The sequence below is a fragment of the Colossoma macropomum genome, unplaced genomic scaffold, assembly GCF_904425465.1.
Source record: "Colossoma macropomum unplaced genomic scaffold, Colossoma_macropomum, whole genome shotgun sequence".
NCBI classification, from domain to species: domain Eukaryota; kingdom Metazoa; phylum Chordata; class Actinopteri; order Characiformes; family Serrasalmidae; genus Colossoma; species Colossoma macropomum.
Genome location: NW_023494807.1, coordinates 10,472,619 through 10,484,110, shown reverse-complemented (window position 1 = coordinate 10,484,110; position 11,492 = coordinate 10,472,619). Strand labels below are relative to the sequence as shown.

General features: G+C 40.5%; 1 protein-coding gene across 2 annotated transcripts in view; it reads left to right on the top strand.

The window, feature by feature from the left end:
• The first annotated feature begins 6,399 nt into the window (after window positions 1-6,399).
• tgfb1a (transforming growth factor, beta 1a) overlaps window positions 6,400-11,492 on the top strand; it is a 31,146-nt gene continuing 26,053 nt past the window's right edge. The window contains exons 1-2 of one of the 2 annotated variants that reach the window (XM_036556142.1): window positions 6,400-7,135; window positions 7,270-8,410. In XM_036556142.1, the coding sequence (XP_036412035.1) occupies window positions 8,080-8,410 (331 nt within the window). In that variant the 5' untranslated portion in view covers window positions 6,400-7,135; window positions 7,270-8,079. Of the gene's footprint in view, window positions 7,142-7,269; window positions 8,411-11,492 lie in introns of both variants that reach the window. The other variant, XM_036556141.1, reaches the window with a different exon arrangement.

Genomic DNA, 11,492 nt, shown 5'->3' with positions numbered 1-11,492 from the left:
GCGCTCCCGAGCGAGTCTAAAATGAATGGGTTAAGATGGAGCATTTGAGCAAAATCATAGTTCATAAATGTTTAAACATTTTTAATATAATAATATTAATATTCATTTCCTGAGCACAGAGCAGCATAAAACATTTAAACACTGCTGTTATATTTTTAAGAGCTTTTAAACTCGAGTTATAGGAGTTTAAAACGGCGCCTCGTGTGCGTTCATGATGTTTGTGAGCGCGAACAGCCAATGAGCTGCTCCGCTCGCCAACCAATCAGCACTCAGTAGTAGTAATGTTAGCGTCCTGCTGCCCAAAACCCATTTGCTATATTAAAAAGGAAACATAAAGGTGAGTTTTCTTTATTTTTTTTTTTAGTGAAACTCTACTTCTACTTTCTAAAATTAAAGGAAAGTTCTGTGTTAGTGATTACAAACTATTTTAACTTCATTTTTAGCCGTTTAGCTTCATTCACTCCCATTCATTGAGGACTCGCTCGCAGGCGCCCTCTACTGTTTAGCAGTCCTGTTTTTGATATAATGGGGGAAATAGGAAGTGGCCAGGCTCCTCATAAATCGGCTCTAATTGCATCATAAAGAAGACCCCAACATATGGGGAAAAATGTGATGTCTGAGTTGTGTTTAGAATGGTTCTGTTTACCATGTCAGGTGGTCTGACCTCAGGAGAACCATGAAATAATAACTGAAGTACGCAATTAAAAGCTTTGATTACACTCACTGTATTTAAAATATTAAATGCACATAGATAGAAATACAAACATATGTGCTGATATGAAAATGCACATTATGTCCTGTTTAATAAGTTTTTTTATTGTAATTTTTGATAATTTGAATATAGAATGATCCACCACCCAAATAATACCTGTTGGGGGTCCTGAACTGGGTAACAATGTGTGCAGAGAAACAGATGGACTACAGTCTCTAACTGTAGAACTACAAAGTGAAACTATATGGTCAGTAGAGCTGATAAAATGGACAATAAATGTAAATTTCAGTGAGGGAAAATAAGTGGTTATATATATATATATATAGGTTTCTCATTCTGATTCTCTGCTCCACCTTAAATGGTTCAACATTTACATTCTGGTGCCTCACTTCTGATGTAAATGCTGCACTATTTAAGGTGGAATGGAAAATTCAAATAAAGTAGCCAACTTTAACGTCCAGTCAACACTACCAACCAGACAACAGAGCTCAAAACCTGGCAAACCCTGACTCCTGCCAGTGACACCTGGCAACACTGACTCAACCAGATCCTGCCGGAGGTCATTTTGGTGACACTACAAAGACGAGCAGTGACTGCTAATGGCTCTCATGCAGGTGGTGATGTGATGATGCATGACTTTGTCCCCTCACTCTGCTGTGAATGTGTGTTCACTGCATTCTGTCATGTTCTCAGGACTCACCACTACTGTCCTTCTACTGGAAGAGGCTCTTTTTGATTGACGGGTGTCCTGACCCTCTGTCGGTGTGAAAAAGGTCTTGGCTCAGAAGTGGTCAAACCCACTCGAAATGCTGGACTGGCTGGAGGCTCTGGACCGCACTGATCTGACAGTGACTCAGGGAGGGATAACTGAATAACGATTCCAGGTAGAAGCTGGGCCTACATTCAGAACAGTGGATAAGAATGGGGTACTACTTAATACACCACATCTCCAAAAGTAATCAGACAGTCCTTCTAATCTCCTTAGAAAAGCATTGAGATGCTCTGGAGCGGTCGCACATGAGCCTAAGGTCATCAATGCCAAGCGTGGGCTAGAGGGGTATGAAGCCCCCCAGCACTGGGCTGTGGAGCAGTGGAACTGTGTTCTCTGGAGTGATGGAGCTTCATCTAATACCTTTGGGATGAGTTGGAGTGATCCAGAACTGACCATCCAACATCAGTACCTGTACTCACTAATGCTCAATCAAATCCTCGCAGCAATGTTCCAACATCTAGTGTAAAGTCTTCCCAGAAGAGTAGAGGCTGTTACTGCAGCACAAACTCACTATTAACACCCTTCATTTCAGAAGAAACACTGGTGTCTGCACACTTTTGGACAGATGTATGTCTAGAACACTGACTCATATTTTTTGGCATTTTTTAAAATATACAAAGATACATGCTCTAGTCAAAGTCCCTAAGATTATAATGTATGTCACTAGGTGTCGCTATGCGTCCACAAACCTGGGAAGGCCTACACTGATGATCAGTGCATACTTTAAGCGCACTGCACTTAAAAAGATGTTTGCATGCGTTCGCCTTACTAGCAAATTGTAGTAAAGAAAAAAAGGCAAATGCCTGTGCTTCCACTCAGTGGCCACTTTATTAGAAACACCTACTTTGTGCTTCCACTCAGTGGCCATTTTATTAGAAACACCTGCCTTGTGCTTCCACTCAGTGGCCATCTTTATTAGAAACACCTACCTTGTGCTTCCACTTACTGGCCACTTTATTAGAAACGCCTACCTTGTGCGTCCACTCATTGGCCATTTTATCAGAAACACCTACCTTGTGCATTACTAGTAAAGGGGCCAGTAAGTGAATATATTACACTTGCTGTGTCCAAAACAACAAGCACTTTATTTAAACATATTTGGACTCAGGTAAGATAAACAGTGGTGTAATTAAATCTTATGGACCCCAAATATGAAAATTATTGGTATCACCGAAGAAAATGAGGATTATTGACTATTCTTATGTCTCTTATGTCTCAAACAAGTTGATGCTCTTGAGGCATGCCACACTCACTGGCACCTAATGATAACCTGAATACACTAGATTACCGAATGGATCATAATTATGCCTCATATTTAGCTGTCAGACACGTCACTGCCAAAATAAGAAGAGATTTCCAAGAGCCTTTGGCTGTGCGGCGTACTTATTTTCATAAATTGCCTTTTTTCATGTATTATTTGAATGTAATCAAATTGAATTGGTTAATGAAGGCTCCTGCGAGTGGTTCACATGGACGTCAGTGTTAATGGGAGATCACTAGTGAACTATTCTGGTAAGAAACTAAATCTTTCATAATTCAGAAGTGCACTGCAAAAATATTATGTTGTCAAATTAAATGATCTTAAATCTGGTCAATATCAAAGACGCTTCTCATGTTAAGATTGTTGTAATGATTTGATAAGATAATTTGACTTATTTCTAGATAATTTTCTGCAATTCTAGAGATAAAATCTAACTTAATTTACTTAAAACCTAAAATTACTCAAATTACTTACTTAAAACAGGTAAAAAAAAGTCTAGAAATAAGTTAAATAATCTTATAAAAAGCTTACAACAAGCTCAGCATGATAAACATTACATATGTCAACTAGATTTAAGATCATTTCACTTGAGAAGATACCATTGATTGCAGTGTGAGTAACTGTGTCAGCATCAAAAGTAACCTTAAAAATAACCAAATAACCTTTAATCGAGTTCTAGAGGGTCCTTCATAAAATGAGCCCCTTCATGAAAAAACACATATTAACCCCTCCACCCTTTTTGTGGGTTATCAGTTACACTACTGCTTGAAAGTCTGATATTTCATTCATAATAAATCAGTCTCTTTGAAGATGTGGGTATGAAATGATTCTACAATGAAACTAATTTCTTACTAGGTTCAAACAGTCTGTAGGAAACTGTAAAACTGAAGATGTTCATGATGATAAACGGAGCTGTGAGTGATTTCATGATAAATGAGAAATCATTGAGAACAAACTGATACTGACACCCACAATACCTCATATTAGAAAGATGATAACCAAATCTCGCTAATTAAACAGATATTTATAGTGTTTTAATGACAACAAATTCCAATAAACAGAAAATTAGAGCTTTATGTTTAATAACACTTCCATGTCACAACTTTATGCTGTTCCCAAAATGCTATAAACTGTGAATAAAGTGTTGGTTTAAGTTTTGGTGTCTGTAGCATTTCAGTCTACACTGTTATTACTGAGTTATTACTGGATGACAGTTATTATTATGACCCCAAACTTTTGAGTGGTTGTGTATTTTGTTTTCTATTTTATTTTGTATAACTTTTACATTAAACAGCCAAATTGTGCTTTATTTAAAATTCAGCACAAGTGTTGGGGTTTCGGTTGTACTGGGAGAGTCTTTGGTTGTGCTTGGAGGAGTTTCGGTTATACTGGAGGAGTTTTGGTTGTACTGTGAGGGGCTTTGATTGTACTGGGAGGGTTACGACTGTACTGGAAGGGTTTTCGGTTGTACCAGGATGAGTTTTGGTTTTACTGGGAGGAGTTCCAGTTGTACTGGGAAGAAGTTCAGTTGTGCTCGGAGGAGTTTCGGTTGTACTGGGAGGGTGTTTGGTTGTGCTGTGAGAGGCTTTGGTTGTACCAAGAGGGGTTTGGTTGTACTGGGAGGAGTTTTGGTTGTACTGGGAGGCATTTCAGTTGTACTGTGAGGGTTTTCAGTTGTACTGAGAGGAGATTCGGTTGTACTGGGAGGGGTTTCGGTTATACTGGAGGAGTTTCAGTTGTACTGTGAGGGACTTTGATTGTACTGGGAGGGTTACGACTGTACTGGGAGGGTTTTTGGTTGTACCAGGAGGAGTTTTGGTTTTACTGGGAGGAGTTTCAGTTGTACTGGGAGGTGTTTGGTTGTACTAGGTGGAGTTCCAGTTGTACTGGGAGGAAGTTCGGTTGTGCTGGGAGGGGTTTTGGTTGTACTGGGTGGAGTTTTGGTTCTACTGGGAGGGGTTTTGGTTGTACTGGGTGGAGTTTTGGTTCTACTGGGAGGGGTTTTGGTTGTACTGTGAGGAGTTTTGGTTGTACTGTGAGGAGTTTTGGTTGTACTGGGAGAAGTTTTGGTTGTACTGGGAGTGGTTTTAGTTGTCAAATGTGTCTTGGAGAGGCAGATGTGTTTATGCTGCTATAACATTGTGGCTCAAATGCATCTCAGTCCACCTCCTGAAGCGGTGTGAGTGATCAGATTTGTATCTGGTTTAAATGCGTCTTGGGTGTATTTACACTTGTATTTTTATGTGGTCTCATCCAGATATAATCCTGATACTCAGGACACATGAAGCCACCAGTTGTAAACAGAGTCTTTGTGTGGAGAAAAGCTCCATCCTGCCTGCCCTGAGAGGTCTGTAAAGCACAGAAGGGGAAAGTCTGGGGCTTTTTTCTCACAGCGCTGTCACTGAGATTGTGTTCATTGGCGGATCATGAACTCAGACGTGTACAAAGACATTGGAGACAAACCAAAGAATACTTCACTAAAAAGAAAATGAACAGTCTGTTTAAAATAAACGACACCCGCTTTGACTTTTTGTTCAGAAGTACATACACAAATACACACATTCGTTACGTAAGCATGGCAGGAATGTCTAAATACTTTATGGAACCACTGTATATTAGGGGCCCAGCAATAATTTAAGGGCCTGGTTGATGTGGGCCCCCTGTGCTCCCCCAGCTGTTATGCTATTGGTAACAAAGCACCTGACTGATCTTATTGTAAGACAGTGGAAACATGCAGGATACCCTGCGAGTCATTTCACCGTGCAGCTGCAGACGAATGTGAAACAGTGTGACTGTTCACATATTTTTATGACAGATTACTCAGCCTGTGGAGATCTGCGAGAACAGAAGAATACAGTGGTCTTTGGGGGGGTGTCAGGGGTGAGGGGCCTGTGTCCACCATCAACACATTTTCAGTGTGTCACTTTGTCAGTAACCTGTGTGGTCAGTTTGGCCAGACAACATTATCTATTTACCTGTCTGTTAGACAGAGAGAGAGAGAGAGAGAGAGAGAGAGGGAGAGAGAGAGAGAGAGAGAGAGAGAGAGAGAGAGATAGAGAAAAGAAAAAGAGCAAAAGAAAGAGAAAATCAGAAAAGAGAGACAAATAGAAATGAAAGAGAGAAACAGCGAAAGCGAGAAAGAAACAGAGTAAGAGAAAAAGGAGAGAGTAAAAAGAGGAATATATATATATATATATATATAGAGAGAGAGAGAGAGAGAAAAGAAGAGCAAAAGTAAGAAAGAAACAGAATTAGAGAAAAATGATAGACAGAAAGAGAGGGAGAAAGAGAAAGAGATCCAGAGACAGTGAGAGGGAAAGAGAGAGTGAGAGAAATAGAGAAATAAAAACAGAGAGAGAGAGAGAGAGAGGGAGAGAGAGAGAGAGAGAGAGCAAAAGAGAAAAAGGAGAGACAAGAAAAAGAGGAAAATAGATAAAGGAAGAGAGAAACAGAGAGAGAGAGAGATCTGACACAGTGTATGTGATTGTGTAAAAGAGACAGATAGAGAGAGCAGGAAAGAGAAAGAAATAAAAAAAGAGAAATACAGAAACAGTTTGAGGGAGAAGGAGAAAGAGAGAGAGAGAGAGAGAGAGAGAGAGAGAGAGAGAGGCTTAGATATGTATTGCCCCATTTATTCTGTCACAAGCTTTGCTTTGCTGTGGGCTTCCTGGCCAGTACAGAGCTGTGTGAAGAGCAGATGTTTCTCAGAGTCCGTTAGCCTCATTTCCTGGGCGGATCGCTCTCCGCTCTATTAGTGCAGCAACAGGAACCAAAAGAAAAAGAAAAAAACAGAGAGTAAAAGAGAGCGAGAGAGTGAGAAGTCAGTGGAACGCCTTCCACAAATCATTTTGTCACTGGCAAGCTCTGACAAAGCAGAGAGAGAGAGAGGGAGAGAGAGAATGAGAGAGGGAGAGAGAGGGCAGGAGGGACATACCTAGTAAGAAAAAAGTGATCTCTGACAGAGGGGGAGAAGCAGAGAGTGAGAGAGAACGAGCGAGCGAGGAACGGAGCACAAGAGGAGGTGTAAAGGGAGCTTCACCGGGAGCCAAAGTGCATAAAAGTGGACGGAGAGAAGAGGGTAAAGAGGGAGAGAAGGGAACGCAACCTGATCCCCAGGCTTACGCTTGTAACTCCTGCTCCCACTGTTGCTACTGCCGCAGCTTTCTCATCTGACACTCGTTCGCTGGCTCTTGTCCTCAGATTATTTGCTTTGTTTACGACTCCGATATCTCCAAACCTCGTGGCTCAGCTGACACTGAGGCAAAGCTACAGGGTGTTTTCCAAGAGGATCCTTTGCTTTTCATGCCCTACGGGGCTGCTGAGTGCTGGGCGTGTTGCTGGATAGTGGCATGCAGCCTTAAAGGCTTGGCTGCTTCGGAAGGCTCTCATGGTAAAGGTACTGTCCACTCTCATTTACTGACACTTCAGACTGACTTCTGTGTCCTTCCAGAACAGTCTGACTTTCATTAGCCATCAAGCAGCTCAGTATTACTGTTCATGTTCTCTCTTCCCCTTTGCAAACAGGCTGTGTCAAAAGCTGCCGGGGGAACAGCAAAGGAAGCCAAGGGTCATCTGATCGTGCTCAACCTTCGGTGAGAAAAGCCTGTGCTCTTAGGAGGTGGACACAGCCCTCGTTTTGTATCAGACAGGATTTGGTAGACATCTGTGGGACAGCAAAACTCAGAGGAAAGCTGACAAGTGGCCTGTCAAGGCGGAACAGTTCAGAAAGGAAGGGCAAAGTTTGAGACCAGAAGCTGTAACTCGCATACAAGCTTGCTCTTGTGTTTGGACAGCAGACTCGTGCTGTTTTCTCACCAGAGACAAGGGTCTCCAACACAGGCTGAGAAACTTCAGGTTTCAGCCAGACCTCGTGGACCCGAACAAGCGAGTCTGTGTGCACTTGCCAGCTTGTTGAAACAGCACTTTAGAGACGGAGAGTCTGAGAAAAGCTGAACGCTAGCCAGTCGAGCTTGTGTCTCTTGTGAGTGAGTTTGTATGTGCACGTCTGTGTTTATTTGGATCTGTGCTTGGAGCTCTGCGTGCGCCCACCTTCTGAGAGAGTGTGGGTGTGTGGGAAACAGACCGCTCCATTTGTCAGCTTCGCGCACACACTCCGTTCCCACTCAGGAGCCAGAGCGCAGACGGTGAGTGGCTGCATGCTGGGATTCCCCTCTGGCTGCATTACCCCAGGTGCTTTCCACCATCAATATTATTATCAACATCAGGTAGCATCTCCTGACCAAGCAACACTACCCTGACGGTTTCCATCACACCTGACATCAGTCACAGTTATACAACAACCCTCTTCTACATCTGGGTATCAGTCAGATCAACATGAGACTCTTGTGTCTAGCGCTAGCCGCTCTGTGCCTGGTAGCCGTGGTGGGCGGCATGTCCACCTGTAAGACCCTGGATCTAGAGGTGGTCAAGAAGAAGCGTATCGAGGCCATCCGCGGCCAAATTCTCAGCAAGCTGCGCATGGCCAAGGAACCTGAGCCTGAGGAGGGGGATTTGGACAAGAACATCCCCGAGGCCATCGTTTCGCTGTACAACAACACATTGGAGCTCAGCGAGGAGTGGAAGAACAAGACGAATCTCGACTATCTGACCCAGGATGAGGAGGAGTACTTTGCCAAGGAGGTGCACAAGTTCACCATGACGCGGAGTAAGTACCCGGCAGAGACAGGCGGAAGTCTATGTACATTCAATCTTGATGCTTCCTGTTGAGATGCTTACATTATCTGTAAGTTTCACCACAGAAAGTGCAGAGATTACCTTATGAGCACAAAAAGAGTGTTAAATGTCTCAGAATACAAGTGATATATGGCAAAAATGTAAAACACAACTGCCACTCAAAGGTTTGGAGGCACTAATTTCATTCATTAAAACTAATATTTTTAAAGATACATGCATGAAATGATTCTACGATAAATGTTTTTTCTTCAAGTTTCAAACAGTTCGTAGGAAGCTGTGAAAATTAAGACATTTCGGATGATAAACGAAGCTGTAAGTGATTTCAAGATATCTGAAATATGTACAGCACTGAGAACGAACTGATAAAAAACTGACACCCTCAACGCCTCATATTTGAAAAACAACAACTAAATCTCACTAATTAAACAGCTATTCATAGTGTTTTTGTAATAAATAGAAAATGATAGCTTATTTTTTAATAACACAACCACATTTTTAGCATTTCCTAACTTTGTGTTGTTCCCGAAATACTATAAACTGTAAATGAAGTGTTTTAAGTTTAGTTGTCTAGTTTATGGCATTGCAATCTGAATCTGAATCACAGTTATTATTATGACATAATTTCATCTTAGATGCTGAACCAATTAAAAAGGACTGATCATACTTGATTTGAAGAGATGTAGTGTATATATTTCATGTACTTGTCTATCAAAGCTGATACATAAACATTTATAGAATGTATAAATTGCTAATCTATTCTTACATATGAAATATGGATACCACAGTTTCATAATGTTCACTCTTAAAAAAGATGGAAAAAGAAGAAAATGGTTCTATATAGAACTCAAGCTCAAACTCAAAGTCCTTCGCATGGTAAATGGTTCTTCAGATTGATGGAGAATGTGTTGTACATGGTTCTATACAGCACGACAAATGGTTCTTTTATTGTTACCATATCAAGCTAAATGTAGAACCCTTTTTGGTGCTATATAGAACCCTTTTCAAAAGGTTTCTGTATAGAACCATCTAGAACACAATCTCCACCAATCTGAAGAACCGTTTCATGTTGCAAGGAACCATTTAATCATGCAAAGGGTTCTTTTGGTGTTCACTGTTCTATATAGGACCTATTTGTTTCACTAAAGAACCCTTCAAGAACCATATGTCCAACCATGAGCACTCAAAGAACCATTTGCGTGCTTAAAGGTTCTTCGCACGGTGAAATGGTTCTTCAGATTAATGGAGAATGTGTTGTACATGGTTCCGTATAGCACCACAAATGTTACTTTCTTGCTACAATATTAAGCTTGTAAAAATAGCAGAACCCTTTTTGACGCTATATAAAACCCTTTTCAAAAACGTTTCTATATAGAACCGCCTATAGCACATTCTCCATCAATCTGAAGAACAATTTTATAATGCAATCAATTCTTTAATCATGCAAGGGGTTCTTTTAGTGTTCACACTGTTCTGTATAGAACCAGTTTTCTTTACTAAGGAACATTTCAAGAACTATATGTCCAATTTTCTCACAGACATTGGGAAAAAATCTTCTTTTAATGTGCTGAAGCAGATGGAAACGTGTCGGTATCGCGGTGCTCTCTTTGGTATTGCTACATGGTTAAGAAGTAAACCAGTGGTATAAGTTGCTGAATTGGATGGAACTGGGCTGAGCTCCTAAAGCGCCTTTCCACATTGTCTGGAACGGTGAGAGCCATGTGTAAATTCTTTACAGAGAACAAAATGAGGGGGTAGAGCTCACTAGGAATGACCGCTGATGGTAAAAATGAAGGGAAGGCAGGATATGTGTGAATGTTTGGGGGTATTTAAGGACATCTCAACACTGCAATTAGGAAGAGATGCCTAAAGGAGATAAGAACAAGCCAGTCCACTTGCTCATTTATCCAGGACTCCATACCGACGTTTTTAGCTCACTACACCTAGAATTCTCTTATTTTCCTCTGTATATCTTGCCTATGTTTGTACAGCAGGGCTGACAAACTCCAGTCTAGGAGAGCCAGATTTCAGCACAGTTTGGTGGATTTCCTGGAAATGAACAGATCTGAATAAGATCTGTTTGAGCAAGGAAACACCTTTAGCAAACTGTTCTGGACTGCAGGAAGAGAGCTGAGCTCCATTCTGTATATTCACTGATCAGATGAGGCAACACTTTTCTAGAAGTCGTAAGCTTGACATGTTGGTATGGAGTAAAACTGAGCTGATCATTATGCTTAGAAAACATTCAGCTTACATTCACAAGGGCTGTCAAATGATTGAGTCATGATTAATCACATTATACGGTTAATCGTGATTAATTACATTTTCCAAAGCTAATCATGATTAATCACATTCTGTGCAGTTAGTAATGATTAATTGTGTTATTTTTGTGTAGTTAGTCACAATTAATCATATTATATTTGTGTAGTTAATCTTGGTTAATCACAGTATTCTTCAGTAGTTAATCATGATTAATCACAGTATTCTTCAGTAGTTGATTGTGATTAATCGCATTATTTTTGTGCAGTTAATCGTGATTAATCATACTATTTTTGTGTAGTCAATCGCAATTAACCATATTATTTTTGTGTAGTTAATCGCGATTTAGTGTAGTTATTTAGTCTTGCTTAAATTTAATCTTTAAGAAAGATTTTGTTTCCATTTATATATATATATATATATATATATATATATATATATATATATATATATATATATATAAGGAGTATACAAATCATATATATTATGTATACAGTCCATGAGTGTATATATCATATACATACAGTCAATGAGAGTTTATATCTTATCTATCATATATACAGTCAGTGGTTCAGCTCCTCTGTGGTTGTATCCTCTCCATTTTGTTCATACAGCTTGTGGGTTCTTGTTTCAGTGGAGGTTCTCGAAGGGAACCGGAGCTCCACCAAGCATCTGCTTTTGTTAGTTTGCTGCTTGTTGATTCATCCATAAATCTCCTATGAGCATCTGTCCAGCGTGGTCTGCTGAAGGTGCTGAAGGTTTCGCTTTACAATGTATTTAAAAGCTGTATTTGAATG